Raw genomic sequence first — 17,998 nt, 5'->3', positions numbered from 1 at the left:
CAGTTGTGTACGAAACCATGAAAGATTTTTATCTCTACTTTTATGCCTGTTGTTAACTTTCTGACAATACTTCAAAGTTATTCACTTCCTGCAATCTCTTATAAATCCATGCTGGATGTCGAGTGACCACTACCTTTGTCAACAGCAGATAATGTTATCTGAAAATGACCTTGTGTCCCAAGACTACCCATGTCACAGAAGATATGGCTGTTCACTTGGTAAGTGCATTCCACTCAGAAGAAGTTCATTTGTGTTCTGGGCTGTACCATTCTGGTCAATCTTAAAAGATGTAAACTCATTTCAACCCACAAAGTCTTAAGGTAGTGGGTTTCTGCATAACCATCTCACCTCCCTCGCTGTGCACTGGTGCCAGATGATCAGAGAGGTCTCTGACACTGTCAAACAAATTCAGCCCTGGAGATATAGGGAAGGTACACACCTCAGTTTTCCAAAAGACAGATTCTCAGGCCTATTCACTCCACTAATTATAGCCTTAAAGGCAGGGTGAGTTTAGATAATTCCTATCCATATGAACACTAAGAGTACAGTATGTTAACATGGACTCTGAGAGCTTGAACCCATCATCAGAACAGGGAGCAACTTCAGGTGCCTTGATAAGGTCTCCAAACCACAGGCAATGGGAGCGTGCCCTCAAGAATAGCTCTGATGAGCCAGAGAAAGAAAATCCTCCATTTTACTAAGCACAGTTAATAAAACACCAAATTGCCTTCCAAAGCAGAAACTTTTCTCTCTTTACATGACATGAATCTGGAACAGTTTCAAATACTGTGTGCTATGGCCAATGCTAGAGGAATGCAAGTCCACCTACACTATTACACTGCTGCATTAGCCATGATATTCTGCGTGAAATTGTTAGTAGAATCAAAATTAACTTTGCTTTCATCATTCACAATAACACGACTAAAAAAATTCCTCCTACATGATTTGAATGAGGGAGTTAAAGCAATCAGAAGTTGGGAACACCGAGCAAACTGCCTAAACTGCTACCATTCAGAATGTTTTCCCCCTCTCAAATATTACTTTTTCCAAGAGAAGAACAGAAAGAAGATGACAATAGATTCCTTGGAGTCAGACTTGGATCCTGAAAGAATTCTACCTCACTGGGAAACTTCAACTCCCTGGCTATTAACTGAACACATGCCTTTAATGAACAGAAGGATCCATAATAATTTTGGCCACTCAGTAACGGCAAAAAGTAGTTTTATCTTTTAGATTAATTTTGGCAAGTATGGGAAACTTGTCAGAGGAAACACCCTTTGATAAAACTACAACAGAAAATACATGGATTACAGTCAAAGAGTGAACAAAAGCTGATTGACAACGAAGATTCGTGGTTTGGAAAGGGCAGACAGACTATAAATAATACTCTCCTAGGCAGAGGATCTCAAAGGAGAGTGTTTCCAAACACCAGTTCCAGTGCAGTGAAGCTCTGTAGTGAGCTGAAGGCCACACACTCCTTGCAGGACAATTCAACCCCCTCAAGTTAGCCTGATGTTCTGATCATCCCCTTAAGGGCTCAACATTTCTCCCTTTCTGTAATTTGAGGCTGGGCTCTCATCATGCATCCTGCAGACACACTGAAGATGGAAATGGAAAAGAGTCCTGGAACCTAGTCCAGCTGGAAATATGAAATCTGCACCTCAAGCAACAGGAAAATTCACAGGGAAGGACTCCAGATGCAAGGAGATGAGCAACTACCCTAGAAGAATGCTTGAACAAACATCTCCTCCTCCGAGGAAGTGAAAAGTGCTGATCTGCTTCAAGATTTGGAAGTTAATCAATGCAGAGATACAGAGAAGGAATTGCCATAAAGTGAAACTGACCCAGACACTTAAAAGAACATTAAGAACAAAGTCACACAAATAACAAGGAGAAGATAAGTGGGGTTCAAATACAGCAAGGAGATAGCAGAGATGAAAAATCATTAAAGTGTGACTCCCAAAACTAATCACTCAGTTTAGATTTTGGTATGTAAGATGGAAAAGAGAAAAGGAACAAAGACAGAACAGGAAGCAGGAATGAGTGTGTAAAGCAGGAAATCACAAATTCAGGAAGATGAGTGTTGTCTGGCTAAGGCCACACTGAGAACATTGCCCTGGAATTCTTAAGAGTAGGTCTAAGGAAGAAAAAAAACCCCATGCATTCTTGCAGCACAGATTTCTACCATCTACCAAGACAATGGCAGAGCAAGGTTTAGAAATGATCAGACAACTTTTTTTTCTCCAATTTCCCGTAAAAATTCTTGAGATCAAAATTACCAGGAAAAAAACAGGGAAACGGACAGAAGGGTCAAATGCAACATATTTTCCTACAGTTAATTGTGCCCTATGGAAAAGCACAAGATATGACTACCTGGACTATTGTAAAGCCTCATCTAGGAGCATGCACGGAAATTTTTGAACTAGATATGCTGAAAAGGGCACAGAGCTTTTTTTTTTCCTAAAAAAGATGGCTAAAGAGATATCAGGTTGGAAATAAATGAGTAAGAGTTTTTCAAGGGCAAGACTTGGGACCAATCTTGTTTAATATCTGCATCAGTGGCCTTGGCACAGGATGTCAAACCACAATGATTAAGTCTGTTGAAGGAGTTAAGAGGCACCATCAAATACAATGGAAAACTGATTTAAACAACCTTGGAGATGAGTTAGCAATGAAAGTGAGATTCAACAAAGTACAAGGTGGTGTTGATCACAAGCAAAACCCATCAATTTAGCAGCCATAAAAAAGGTTACCACAATCTAAAGATTGATCAGATAAAGACTTCTGTAAGGGCAAGGGTGAAGTAATGACATTGGGGAAATTGCTATCCAGAACATTGTGAACAATTCTGGTCATAGACATCTAAAACATGTATTTATTATCAACATTGTGCAGTTCATCTAGCAAGAACAGAAACTTTACTCATTTCCCTCTCAAGGAAAAAAAAGTTTTAAATACCTTGAAGATATTCCTATAAAACTAGCTTAATTGTTCCCTTCTAAGGAATGACACTCATTCTAGGTAACCAGGATCAATGGTCACATCCTGGAAAGTATTTATGCTCTGAATTGACCGAATGACATCAATTCCATGAGAGTTAAAGAAAACTAGTACTCAAATCTTTCCAAATTCAGACAAAAATTTCACACTGTCGCTTTTATATGTTGAAATTTCAAACAAAAATAATGAACCAGAGTTCATTCAACACAGTTATGTGCATATAAAGGAAAATGTACTTCAGTTTTTGCAAAGTGTCACATGATACCTTATCTCCAAGTTCTATACCTATAATAATAGCAAAGAAATACTAACCAAGTAGTAGCATGTCCCATTTTAAGTATCAGTAGAAATAGGAGGGAACTTAAAAGGAAAGCAATTAACCAAAAGCTTTCTCTACAAATGAGCACTGACTTTAACATCAGAAGACAATTGGAAGTGTCAGCTTACAAAAAAAATAAAGAAATCTCTCTCAACAGCTCTTTCAAAACCATGTCCCTCTGTTCTTCCTAGTGCTACTGAACTCCATATTAGCTCAGAAGAGAGAAATTCCCTTAAAGCACTGCAGTCAGCCACACAGCTTTCTGTAAAAGTCCTTGCTGGTACCAGTAAACATTTACCTCATTAGACAGGTTTCGCAAGAAAAGGTCAGCAAGGTGTTTCTCCCTCTTTTAGTACTTAAGAGTTGCTATTAATAAAATAGCACCTAGAAACACCTTCTTGTAACAAGCAAACAGGACTACAGCTCACCAAATCAGAACCACCATCAAGCACAAGTGGTTAATTACATTGCAATGACATGCAGAAAATAATTATGGAGCTGAGTTAGACACTACGAGGAGATACCAGAGAAAGCTCATCTATACCACACACACTGAGTGAGACACAAACTGTCTCTGAACAAACCGGAGCGTCTTCCCAAAGCTGCCCAGCACCACAGACACCAGCAAAATCCTGAGAGACACATTGCTTTGGCAAGAAAATACTGCATTTGGGCTACTTGTACCGTAATCAAGATGATATTTAGTTCTCGTTCCTGACTTCCCCTTCAATATAGCCCTGCACTGTGCAGCACAGAGACACCAAGAGGCAGTCTTTCCAGCAAGCTTTTTTAGTTGATGTATATTGATCTCTTTTTTAAAAATGGAGGATTTAGCCAAGAATAGTAGTAGCAAACTTTAACATAATTCAGCTGAACAGGGACTTGTGAAAAATAGAAATATAAGACACCATTTTCAAGAGAAATGGTTTTGTAATCATTACTAAAAATTACAGTTCTCAATTTCTACTTTTTTCTACAGCAGCAGCAATATCTCTAGTAAAATGTGTTCTATGTTCACAGACTTAATATGATTTTAATTCTAAGAGAACCTGCGCACCTACAGCAACTCAGTGCTGTTTACACCCGTAACACTTTACCTCTCTGCCAGTTAGGATGTGCCTCGCCAGTTTCACTTTTGCAAAATTCCCCTTTCCAATGGTTTTGAGGAGTCTGTAATTCCCAATGTGCGGCTGCTCATCCGCGCAGGAGGCTATGGAGTTCCTGCAGCGAGCTCCAGAGCGCCCAGTTCGGGAGGAAACTTCCTGCCGTCCGTCTCCATGGGACGTGTGCTGCAACAAAAACACATGCAGGTAATAAGGCTGAGAAATACAGACAAAAACACACCAATGATGAGAAGCACACAACATTCAAAAGCATTAGCAACACCTTTGCAGAAACCTTCAAATGATCCAGCTCAAACTTTGGATTCACGCTGAACTTTGCTCTGATGGGGCAGTAAAGAGGTTCCCAGTTCATAACACAATATCCATTTCATCACCTGGTAAAGACTAAGTGGAGCATCACCCAAACTGCGGCAGCAGTTGAGCACTTTTAGGAACTTACATAGACGGCCAAATGAGTTATGAAACATGGAGGTGTTTGATATTATTTCCCATTTGCACTACTGTTCTAACTAGTGCAGGAAAGCCTTTGGAGAGGAAACACAAAAAAAGCTTAACCAAGAAGAGCACAAAATGTTAACCCTTATTGGGTAACTTAATAGTACTGAAAATATAATAAAAGGGGTTTTTTTTCCCCTCTTGTACTATACTTTTGTTCCTACAAAACCACATGACTGAAAATACCCAGGACAGCCTCTAGAATGAGGGAAGAAATCTTACCTAATGTACAGAAATCTCAGACACTGACAGGCTGAGAACTAGTTACAGAGATCTGAGACACTGTCTGCCTTTCATTCAGTTTCCCAGAACAGCTATTAATTGCAGAAATAAATGGGTATATATCATACCTATAATAATCTTTATTCATTAAATCACATGGTTAAGATTAAAGTATTTTTTCATTTCCTGACAGCCTGTTTATGAAAGAGCAGGTCCCCTTATGTTCTTAAATCATGGTTGAGGCCTATACATCAACCTCACTAATTAAAGTATTAGAAATGCTCAGCATCCTGCAAATGTGGAGCAAATATCTGCCTCCACCGCAGGTGACGCAATAAATTTATAGTCAACCCAGAAACCCCAGATCTTGCTCTTCTACTACTCCTCCTCTTGCTGAAACCCAATGGGGACAACCAAGGAACTGGCATACAGAAACATCTAGTCTGAAAATCATTGTAGCATGAAGATGAGATCATACCTCAAGAGCTAATAACCATGGTACAGGCACAAACGAACAAATCCATGCTTGCATGACACTTGGCAAGTTCACACTCTATTTAATAACCTGATGTAACCTTGTGACCATATAGTCTGGCATCTTAGGTTCCTTGGTTTGTTAACTTGCGTGCAACAGCTGTGATCAGATTACTTTTAAAAACACATTCATTTCATCCAAGAAGTACTACTGATAGAAGTCTATGGCAACTCTTGGAAAACTGTTTAAATAGTTACTGTTTTAAAAAACACACACACTGTGGTGCATATAATGTTTTAGTATCAATCTGGCTTTAGCTTCCTTACTGCCCTGGCTACTACATTGCCACTAGATTTGTACTTCCTATATAGGTACTTATTTTCTATGACCACAATACCCCTTCACTTTATTAAGTGATAGCTATATTGAGCTCCCTAAACATGCTGCTGTAAAAATGATTAAAGACAAGGAAACTTTTCCTGTACTTGCATTCAGAACTCTCTATTTTTCAAACATCTTTTTGTGGGGCTTATGCTAGAGATGGACATGCCATACCAACAGTAGGTGCACTAGGACTAAACACAGACTGCACCTTTTGTTCAACACTCCACTGATTTTACATGGACAGAACCAACCCTCTTGGCAGAAAACCATCTCTAACTGAAAACCCAACACTGACCCTAACTCTTTTTAGGAGTTATTTGCTTCCCATTCCCTTGCCACAACATGACTTTCATTCCTGGATCCTTACATGCATGATTGCACATTTGGCTGAAGTGAAACACAGAGTTTCCTTTCACGTAGGATATTAAATGTTCCTGATGATTTGCACATCCTGCTCTATTTCATATTCTAGCAATCTGTATCCTAGTTTTCAGGAGCAAGAGTAAACATTCCTTCCCAACCACTAACAACTGGCACAAGAACAAGAAGCACACCTGTAACAATATCCAGTAAAAATTCAAGTCTTGATAACAATTCAATGTTCTCAATAATATTTTGAGACCTACAACAATTGGGTGTTTATCAATTAGTAATTCTCAAAGAGAGGAAGAACAAGAGCAGTCACCAGCTGAAGGAACTACTAAAGCCAGTGAAATCCTGCATCAACAATTTCAGTATTTTGCATGTCCTTAATGTCAGGCTGGTGCTGGTTGTTCAGGCCACCTTAGTCACTCCTGTGTGTACTAGCAATGCCATGCCAATCCCCTGCACTTCCCTAAACTTTGACTTCTAACAAACCTTGCAACACATATTGCAGAGAACTTCCCTGTCAGCTCCTTTCATACCTTCTAGTATCAAATTATTCAGACCAGCTAGAAAAAAAGCAGCAACTGCTGATGCTAGATGCCAACATCCTCTTGCATTGCTGCCTGTGTTGCTCATGGACTGGGATGTTCCATAAAGGGCCACGAGGGTATTTCTTGGATATACTAGAGGAAGGTTCGTTTCAGTTCAAGTACAGCATCCCAGGAATACAACTGTACTACTTACACTGCACTACACTGAGCTGATAACTCGTCGGAAAAAGAAGTGTATCACAATTATTCAGACTAAAGCCCTTCCACACCCGGGCACTTGGCACAGGTGCAGGAGCTGACTTCAGCAGGAGCCAGCCTGCCTCCCAGCAGGGCTTGTTAGCTTAGGCTCTCCAGCAGACAGATTCAACAAATAGGTTGCTTTTGAACCACACAACTGACTCTGGAAACAGAGTATCGGCATCTGCACTGTCTTGTGCTTGGACTGATAGATCATGTTAGTCCTGAGCTAGCCTGTGAGGCACTTGAGATGTGGGCATCAGGTAGCACATATGCCCAACCCAGAGAACCTGTGTGCAAGTTATTCAGAACTGATCTTACTCATATCCTACTTAATATAAACAATATCAGGCCAAAGAAAGATTGTTATACTAACAAACTCTATTCCACATAGTAAACCACCCAGTTAATACATCTTGAGAGCTTCACTGTCCTCTGTTGAAAAATGACTTCTTGTGACCTATCATTCTTCTTTTCCATGCTTCCTAGCTTTGCACTTAAAGGGTGGAATTAACAGCTGTGAACTCATTTGGACTAGCTCTGATAAACTGAACACAATCTCCTTGTATGGAGGTCTGCATTTCCACCCTAACCCAGATTATTTCTTTTCAAGAATATGACCTTTTTGAGCTGTGGTTTTTGAGTATCAAGCTGTGCGTTCCCAAGCAGTTCAGTTCTCTCCAACTGACTTCTTCATAGCTGTGTTTCACCCTGTAGAAATCCAGCCATTTGCAACCATATCTAATTAGGACTTTATTTCACTTCACATAAATAAATCTATCAGCAAGTCCTTCTTCTGTCAGATATATTGTTATATTGAACAGAACCCAAGCTTTCTAAAAACCACAGAAAACAGATTCTCCATTTCAACATGGTTTTTCTTTTGTATATGGAAATGAAGGAAGAAGAACATAAACTCAAAACTGAATGAAAGTGTTTCTCCCAACGAAATAATTTTCAAGAAGCTGTGATAGGTAGATGGGAAGCTAAATGGTGTAGGCACAAAGCAAAATACAGGTGGTCCAGGAAAACTTCAAATCACGCATTGGCTTGTATAGCATCTGGCTGTACTCGGGTACTTCCCCGGGCAGTTTCCCCAGATTAACAGCAGCACTCTCAGTCTGGAGAAATAGTAATGGCATCCTCTGCTCTCCAACTTGAGATGCAGGTCATTTGTCTTTTCCCAAGTAGACTCTCAACTCTGCCGATTTTGCCTCCCTCACCACACTGACTCCCAAAAACTCTGTTCAGTTTCAGCTTCTTTCCCAGGTTCACATTTATATGGCTTCAAGAAGAGGTGGGGTTTGTCTTAAAAACATAACATTTAAAACAAGCATGTGTTTATTTGTAATAAGTTTCCACAGATTGTGGTAGGTGAGGTGTATCTCCTGGAGGTGCGTTCTGCATAAGAATAACACTTGTTGATGACACTCACCACAGCTGAGTGATTCCCAAAATATCTGTCTTTACATAAAACAAGACCATTATGCTGTAGATGGGGGACTAAATCAAGGAGACCGGGTACTTTGTGCAACTTCAGGTTAGGCAGTCACCACCTCTTTTAAGAGAAAAGCCCCCTGAAATCCACTTACAACAAGAACACACTTTCTTCTACATCTTGGAGTGCATCAGCTTTCATTTCAAGGTCTTTGAAATACTTTAAAGGTTTGGGGTTTTTTTTGCACTATCCATTTTCAAGCCAACAAGACAACCTTTCTCATAAAAACAAAACATTCTCCTCCCCGCCTCCCAGCTCCACCCTGTTATTACTCAACCCAGAAGGAAATGGGAGTAAAACATCTCCATTTGTGGGAGTCCTTACTGCAAGGGAGGGATTGAACCTAAGACCAATTACATTTGGAACACAACACAAAACCCACCTTTTCGCAAAAGCCTTCCCCCAATGATGAGCCGACATCCTTTCATAGCCAGAAAATGATTAGCATGAAGAGAAAGAAAAAGAAAAGGAAAAAAAGTAAAAAAGCAAATGACGTATGAAGGTGTCGACAACTGAAATCTTTTCGGTAGATGTTAAGTTTATCCAGTATCTGTATGATTTCAGGTATCTTAACATTCAGAGCACTAGAAACACACAGGGCAGAGGATGACTAGTATCAAAGTTCTTGAACTGTGTAAGAAGATGCCAACAGTTGAGAAAAACCTGAAAGAGACAGAATCTGATATCCATTTGAAGAGCTGAAAAACAGTAAGAAATCAGAGTATCCAAGACCTGCAAAAATCCATGTTTATTTACAGAAAGTAGGGAACACTTTCTAAAACAGGGGAGACAAATCAGGCATCAACTTTTTTTTTTAAAGCATTTTAAATACAATAGTGAAAACTACCTTCTCATCAGCCAAAATGAACTAATAAAATTTAGTCTTACAAAAATCTCTAGGAATGCTTATTACCTTAGCTGTTACCTCACCTCTGTATGAAATACTACAAAGTGATATTATAAAATTTCTTGGAAAGCTGTCAGACTAGTAACAATCACGACAGCCTCATTCAATTCAGCATTTTTAATTATAGTAAGAAAAAGCTGTACTTAAAACCTATACCTTACAATGTTAATAATATTAGCATTCCAGGACATGATGAACATTTGAGACACTAAATTGCTTCATTACCTTAGCCTGGGCACACAGTTTATAAATACATGGTAATTTCTGGCTGTGCACTCCCCAATAACTCTCTTATTTCTAGAAAATATCAGGAAAACATACCATAGTTTTTTAAAAATTAAAAAATATTTTAAATTAAACATGCAAAGACAAAATTTCACTACAGCCCTTCCTAACAATGTGTTGAATTTTACTTCCCATTTATCATTAAAGTCTTTAAGAACACATAGACTGCTGAGTACTACTCATTGTAAGAGAAAAAAGGTAGCCCTAAGGATATTCACAGAGGTAGCATCTTATTGAGCAGAGATATCCCTGAAACAGAACAGCAGGACATCCTGCGACTGCTGATGAAGGAATTCTACTGGAAAGTCAAAACAGAGACTTACATTTCTGGCAACCACCAAGAGGTGTCACAGCAAACACTCAACCACAATTGTTTATACACCAGTTACTGCTCTGGGAATCCCTAAGTCAACCTATACTATAAAATACTGTATTATTTTCCTAGATGATAAAACAGGAACCCATAAAGGGAAAAGATGGCCTGTACTTGTCCTGATTTTACTTCCCTCCTACCACTGACCAGGGCACAAATCAGGACATGGAGCAAGGTGGATTGTCAGACCCAGTATGCATATGCTGATGTCTGCATAACCAATTATTTGGTTCCAGCATATATAATTAAAAGGCAGTTTTTAGACTAGCTTGCTACATAATCAATCTTAAGGGTAAACAGTCAAAGCTTCCATCTCACAAAATTTTAAATGCTCTCCCACAAAGAAAAGTGCTACCTGACATGGCACTAAAATTATCAATCCATGAGGGCAGGTTTAATCACTGAAGTGGGCTACAGCCCTACCATTATGGATGCTATGATTGAGTGGAACAACCGAAATGGTCAGAATTCAGCAAGGGAGACAACAGAAATATAACATAGATGTTAAGGGAGAGAAAACAATAATTCGGATGTTCCATTGTCAAAAGGGGAAGGTTTTCTTGCGCCCATCAAAGTATTAATTAATGTAACTGGTATGACACTTCATGAAAACGAGTGGCTAGTTTAATTAGGTCATATCTGTCAAACGACCAGTTTACAGGGAGAACCTGAAGAGTAAATAGTCTTCAGTACGTGTAAACTATACCTCTTTGACACACATTCCTACTTCTTCCAAACCTCAGTGGGAAAGGCGAAATAAAGGAGAAAACCAGGAGTAGCACTCAGGACACAACAGCTCCAGCTCATACTGAGCAGCCTGATGAAGATGGACAGTATGGACACAGGACACTTCCACCTGGCAGAGGGAGCACTGCTTCTCAAAGCAACACTTCCACACTCACAATTCCAGCCACTGACCACTGCAGTGGGAATTACTAGTGACAAGTGCACCACTGCCCCAAAGATCAGAGTGGGACAGTGCCAACAGCCAAGCATTAAGCCTTCAGTGAAGGAAGGATGACCCCTTTGCAGACATAGAGGGTCCTTTCCATGTACAACCACTACAGACCTCTGTGACGTGTTTGACATCATTTGGTTCATACTCTATACAGCATATGAAAGAGAGTGAATCTGTAATTCCATGATTAGCACTGAACAACACATCAGTGAAGAAATCCTGCTTATATAATCAAAAAGATAAGTCTGGTGCCGGTTACAAAAGCTCTTTAAAAGCTCTTTTGTTGCTTCACATTATCAAGATCTGACATTCATCATATCTTTCCAGCCAAAAGTTTCTTTACTGCTGATTAAAATGGATATTTATTGACATCAGCCTGGGGAATAATAGCTGAAGAGCCAACCATATTCTATTCTTCATCAACAATACTGCCAGCTAAGTTGTTTCCAGAATCATCACTGTCAGGAATTACATCCTAAACAAAACAAAAAACTCAAAAAACCCAAAAAAACCCCAGCAAAAAAAAAAAACCAAAAACCACCCCAAAACCAAACAAAAAAACCCCAAAAAAAACAACAAAAAACCAAAACAAAACCCTCACAGTTGGTTTTCAAAGACTACATTGAGCTTGAAGACAGAAAACTTTGTTTAGGCTTTAACCCTGCAGGAACAAATTTTATTTGAAAGTAATTTTCTATTTATATGTATATATACACACACACACACACACACAGAGAGAGCTCAACAACCTGCTGCTTTATGGGCCAAAAATTTGACTTAACCTAAGGGTTTCATCTAAGAGACTGACTGGAGCATTACACAGGTACACTCACTATCTTTCAGGTTTATATTTTAAGAGCAATAAGCATCTATTTATCATGTTTTCTAAAGATTTTTAGTGACAGATGATCTCCACTCTAAGAAGAGCCAACCTTGATAAGCCATGAGCCTAAAAAAAAAGGTGACCTCCCTTTTTGATCTGGCTGACTTCCATGAGGCAGCATTACTTGACTGAGAAGAAGAGGAAGTTGCAGACACATGCTACTTATATATCATATGAAATGAAGATCTGGGCAGATGAATGCCTCCACTCTTAGAATTCCTTTGACTTGAGTCACCTGAGACATGTTGTCAACAGGAACTGTCCGCTTACATCAACATGAATATGTCTTTTGACTAGAACTAAAATGGAGAATTGAGCAGGTAAGCATACCAGGTGAGTGGGTAAGAAAGGCTAGGAAATACTGTGTTTCCTTTTGTTTATCTTCTTTGAATAATTTCTGTAGTTGTGTTCTGGTTTTCACATTGCTACTTCTAGGGCCACCATTAAAGTCACATTCAGTGGTGCTAATGAACTGAGTCTGACTTTTTAACAACCTCTAGAGTAAGGTCTTGTAGCCTAGCTATTCTGAATTACTGAAATAATGGGAAAAAGGGAAGGGGAAAAAAAAAGATTTTTCCAGGACCAAAACACTACAATTTGTGAAAGATGTATCATTGTACTTGTATATCTGTCTGTAGTTGTAGAACAGCACCCTACGGCTAAGGTAACTCGAGTTGTGCCACAACTGCTTTAATTTAAACCAAAACAAAAATAGTAAGAAGCATTTCTAACCCTCCCCACCTGAACTGGACACTCCCATCCTCCTCTCTCTGTCAGTTATTTGCAGCCACACAGAATGGGGATAAACCCACTTTTCTTAAGGGTTTATTTCAGTCAGATCAGAGCTGACCAGACCCGTCACGCAGCCCCACAGGAATTAGTGCCGGTAGAAACCGCGGGTGGAAAGAGGCAGCTGAGACCAATGCCCCCAACAGCCTCCCATCAGTTCGAGCTGACTGAAACCAAGCGATTAAACACCTCAGCACAGGCTGTTTAGCACAGCTGAAGAATGAAACTTCCCACTTTAAAATGTGAAAATACTAGCAGCCAGTGACTCGCAATGTCACACAACCCCACTAGGTATTTTTTGAGTACAAACACAGTACCAGGCCTACCAGGCACTAAGAAATGCACACACACAAAAAAAGAGCATTTTTCTGGTCTGTGAAAGGTTGGAACTAAAAAACCACATCCCAGGTGAATTCCTAAAATATTTTTTGTTTCTAGTTATTTTGCCACCTTCACCTGATTTAATTCAAACCAGAACATTTGTTACAACTGGTGAAAAATATGGAAGAATGCAGATGGTCCTACAGAAGAAAATCTATCAGAACTTTTGGCCACAGAAACACTTCCCTCCTCAGCCCTTTCTTTAAAAAAACCCACAGGATTTCATGCTATGGAAGAAAGCATTCCGATTACAGATCTATTTGTAATAGGAGAAGACTGATAAATAATATATAGAACAATGCAAGCTTGCATATTGTCTGCAAAGGCTCTAATGCACTTCATAGTTAATTGGTAATAAACCAAGACATACTGCACTAACCTTCACAGTATCTTAAAATTACATTTTTGTACCTAACGCCACCTTTACTAAACCTTTTTAAATAATAATAAAAAAAAGATGATACTTCTGCTGCACAGAATCTTTTTGTATAGTCTTGTGCAAGCACAGTTGCCATCATGCTGGCATTTTTCAATAGCAAATTTTTCACATTAGGCACAGTCATGGAGATAAGAGTATATTTTAGTCTTGCTTTTCCTTAAATTACCTAAATTTTTAATTCAGATTGGCCTGCAGAATTAACACATTCAAAGCAGTTACCTTTTCTTCCCCCAAAAAAACACAGCTGTGCAATGAACATGAAGGTTTTAATTAAATGGTTTAGTCCAAGATTTTTCTTTTCTATTTCACACTCCTAAAAAAAAAAAATTCTTCCAACCTCCACAGAACCTGTATTTCCTTGTTTCTATCTATAGTTTGCTACCATCTTCCCACTCTGAATATTTTTTTTAATGAATAGTTGTCCTACTCCTCACAATCTTGCTCCTTCTGCTCCTATTTCTTTGTCACTGGTTGTCCTCCATCCTGCCACATGCACATTCCTCTGTGCCTCTTCTTATCTTTTGTTTTCCACCATCTATTTTCCTTTCCCATTGTGTTTCCACACTTCTCCTCCATCTTCTCTCCCTTCCTTCTCATCACTAGTAGAACAGGTTTACTCATTCTTCTGCCATTTAAAGTCCTTCTTCTGCATGTACCCTGTCTCCCAGATTTGGATGAAGGAGGTCTCTGCTCTCTCTCATGCTCTCTCACATGCAGGACATATTTCTGAGGAAGACAGAAAAGATCTGATCCTCTCATGCACTTCTGCCCCCTAAGCAGCTGGCAGCCACTGCTGCACAAGACATGGCCTGAGAGGAGCTTCTCTATCTCTGCGGTGAGAAGCCAGCTCATCGCAGGCCAACAGCCAGCTTCCAACTGTCCAAGTGTGAAGTTCCTATGATCACAGATCATCTGGGATGCCTTTCCTCTCAAAACCAGGTGACTCGGAGCCAAACTCTTTAATCTCAAAGGCACTAAAGGCTTGATAGCTCTGAGTAGCTTTTGGGGAAAGTCACTGTGACAGTATTTCCACTTCAGCAGTACATGTCTTGATAAAAAACCTTAGAAAGAAAAAAAAAAAATCAAGTACAGACAATTAGACTTTTCTTATTCAACAGAAGTTGCCAACTGCTGAACGTGGTTAACTGCAAGCACAGACAATGATAATTTACACTCACTGTCATTCTGGAGGCTAACTTCATTTTCAAAATTGCAAGTATAGGCACGGACAAGCTATGATCAGCATGCTTCAATCATATCCAACACCAGCCAAGCCTTTGTCAGCAGTGGTAGCCTTCCAAGCAGAGAGAAGGCACTAATGGGGTCCACAACCATAGCCCAAAGGCTAGCTGATTACCTTGGCACCTCTTAAGCCTCTTCAAAGAGTCTTCTGAATATTAACTAATTAGACTTCTCTTAGGTGAAAGAGAACCAAGGGCTCAATCTACCTGCCAACACAACATGCTCAGATTTGGGGCGGATGAACAGTTAGCTAAGTACCAAAATCATCACATTTGGTATCAAAAAAGACCTGGCCTGTTCCCAGCTGTAGGGGTAATTCAGATGGACTAAATGTCAGATTTAAACTTAGTTTTAAGCAAGGTTGAACAGCATACAGTTTAGAAAATTTCCAGAAAGCTGATGCCCACGATAATCTGAGAGAGCTTCCTGAGGGATATGCTATTGTATTAGGGGCCTTGGTTCAATGGATTTGATGAGTACTTGGATTAATCACTCCCTGTCAATATCACTACCTACAGGTATTTCTGTGGTCACCAGCACAGATTACAGCACTTGAAAAATATGCCTTAACCTAAACCTAAGGCAGTTCATCTGCAAACAAGACAATCCATGGATGTTAAATTATGAAGATTACTAAAGAGAAGTGTTAGACCAATATTTTGAAGTGAGAAAGAGGTGCCTTAAGTGGAAGACATGTAAAAATCTAACTTCAAGTGCTAGAACACACAGCTTGTGAATAATAATGTTTCCTCGAGCACATATTAAGTCTTTCCACCATTAGATTATCCACACTAGAGTTTGAATTAACTGGGGAATGTCATCTGAACGCTTTCTAAAATGATTTACTGTGTGGCCTTCACACATTCACACGGAGCTTGAAAACCTCAGTCAGGTCTGCTTACAGACTAAAACAATTATCTAAATAAACTCTGTATAGTATTTTGTAGAGTATGTTTCAACTTCAACTCTCCCCATGGCATAGGAAGGGCCGCATAATATTTTAATTATTTTCTTCCACAAGACAGGAAGCTCATTGAGATTTTACAACCAAATATGCTTAGTTGGCTTTTTGCTCAATACAGCCCTTAGCCTGCAGGTTGCATGTAGTGCTAAAACAAATAAAGATCACAGAAGTTAGAAGTGCCTATTATGTCAATAAAATCTAAATCCCTAGTAATGCAGTAATTGTTCCATGCAGCATGTTTTCTAATGCTTTGTCTGGTCTTGTTTTAAACAATGGGGCTACCATCACTTTTCTCGGACTATTTATGGTCTGGAACAATCCAACAGTTTTTCCTGATCTTTAACCAAAGTTTCCACCTTTTATGCCAGTCCAAAACATAAGAAGCCTGTCAAAAAAAAAAAGCCTCCTCTGTCAAGCTTAGCATCTGCCTTGTAAAGAATATCACATAGCCTTTACAGAAAGCTGAACACAAAGTTCACCAATCTACTCATTTTAGACTACAGTGAGTGACAACTCCCTTCTGTTTATCATTTGGGGACATGTCAGAGCCTATGCAGAAAAAATGGTTAGACAGGATACACCAGGATCAAGTAAGTTTTAACTTGGAAGAAATATAGTTCCTATCTGCAAAAAGGGAGTCTCCTTACCGAGCTTCGTTTGTGGCTATATGCTCATGTGGTAGGACTACTTTTTTTTTTCTTTCTTCCTTTAGCATAGGACCTTTGTGATCGTTAATACACTGTCTGATTTAATCTTGTAAATAAAGTGTCAACTCCTAAACCTTGGCTTGTCAAGGTAAAAAAAAAAAAAAGAAGGGGTGGGGGGGAAGGGAAGGAAAAGGCTCCCTTGTGCGGAGGGTAATTCCAATAAAGAAAACCTTTTAATGTCATCTGAACAGGTGACTAGCCTAACAGCGTCATTACCACCGAGAACCCTGCAAATTAAGCAGGGAACAGGCCTATTATCTAGGTCACCTAGCCCACCCCTACCCGAGCTGAATTATTCCCATCTGTTTACCAGAGGTTTATTCGGCTGCTTTAGCAGCAAGTTTGCACATTAGGAGAAGGCAGCAGCCCCCCAGGACCCCGCTCCCCACCGCCAATCCCCGTTACCGACATAACCAACCCGATCCCCGCCACCCGGAGACACTCCAGAGGGTGAATTAAAGAGGGGACACCGGGGTTGAGACGGGGGGGGAGGGATGCCCGCAAATGCCACGGAACAGGCGAACCGCTCTGCGAAAAGGGTTAAAAAATAATCGATTCCGAATAAATCGGTGATCTGGGCAGCGCAAAGGCGGCGGGAGGTTCATGACAGCGCCCCGCGGGGCGATGCCGCCCCGGCCGGGCGGGCGGGCGCGGTGCGGGGCCGGGCGGGGTGCGGTGCGGTGCAGAGGGTCCCCCGCGGCCGCGGTACTCACGTTCTCGGTGTCGCGCTCGTTCACCGTGGGCAATGGAGTCCGAGTGGACATTTTCCCTCACTCGGGCGGCCGCGGCGGCGGCGCGCACAGACACACACACGGGCCCCGGGCTGCGCGTCTGCTCCGAGATGGTGGTCGCAGGGAGCCACCATGAAGGACAAGGTGCCTGGCGGGGGGGCGGCGTCGCGTCGGTGCCCCCCCACTAGATCCTCCTCGGGGAGCGGAGCGGCCTCGCCCCCTCCGAGTCCTGCGGGCTCATCCTACAGCCAGGGTCCGCGGGGGTCAGCAGCGGGAAGGGGGGTGCCTCATCCAGCGGGGAGGAGATGCAGCCGGGGGAAGGGATGGAGCCGAGGGAAGGGAGGCGGCGAGGGAGCGGCTCCGGGGGGAGGGGGTGAGCGCAGGGCGGGCGGGGAGGAGGCGGCAGCGGGAGCGCCGCACAGCCCGGCTTCTCTCCGCCGCCGCCGGGGCACGGCTAGCGCAGGCCCGCCGCCCGGGGGGCTGCCCTCTCCTTCCCCCGCCGCGGCCCCGCTTCACCGCGCCGCCGCTCGCATCGCCGCCCGCCCCAGGCTCCAAGAAGGCCGGCGCCCCGCGGGCTGCGGACGCTGGGTGGGTGCCGGGTGGGTCGGTGCCCGCCCGCCGCTCCCTCCTTCCCTGCCTGCCCCCCGCCCGCCCCGCCGCCGCTCCCG

General features: G+C 41.5%; 1 protein-coding gene across 12 annotated transcripts in view; it reads right to left on the bottom strand.

Moving 5' to 3' along the window:
- The window catches only part of MARK3 (microtubule affinity regulating kinase 3), a 62,554-nt gene extending 44,764 nt beyond the window's left edge, over positions 1-17,790 (bottom strand). For 4 of the 12 annotated variants that reach the window (XM_027674036.1, XM_027674037.1, XM_027674040.1 and 1 more), the window contains exons 1-3: positions 17,313-17,789; positions 9,054-9,092; positions 4,417-4,608 (exon numbers count right to left, since the gene is read on the bottom strand). In XM_027674036.1, coding sequence (XP_027529837.1) covers positions 4,417-4,608; positions 9,054-9,092; positions 17,313-17,363 — 282 coding nt within the window. In that variant the 5' untranslated portion in view covers positions 17,364-17,789. Of the gene's footprint in view, positions 1-4,416; positions 4,609-9,053; positions 9,093-17,312 lie in introns of all 12 variants that reach the window. The other 8 variants (XM_027674045.1, XM_027674044.1, XM_027674047.1 and 5 more) reach the window with 5 other exon arrangements.
- Positions 17,791-17,998: the final 208 nt, after the last annotated feature.

The sequence above is a fragment of the Neopelma chrysocephalum genome, unplaced genomic scaffold (assembly GCF_003984885.1).
Source record: "Neopelma chrysocephalum unplaced genomic scaffold, ASM398488v2 Primary Assembly neopelma1_24, whole genome shotgun sequence".
Classification (NCBI taxonomy): domain Eukaryota; kingdom Metazoa; phylum Chordata; class Aves; order Passeriformes; family Pipridae; genus Neopelma; species Neopelma chrysocephalum.
This window is presented reverse-complemented; position numbering and strand designations above follow the sequence as displayed.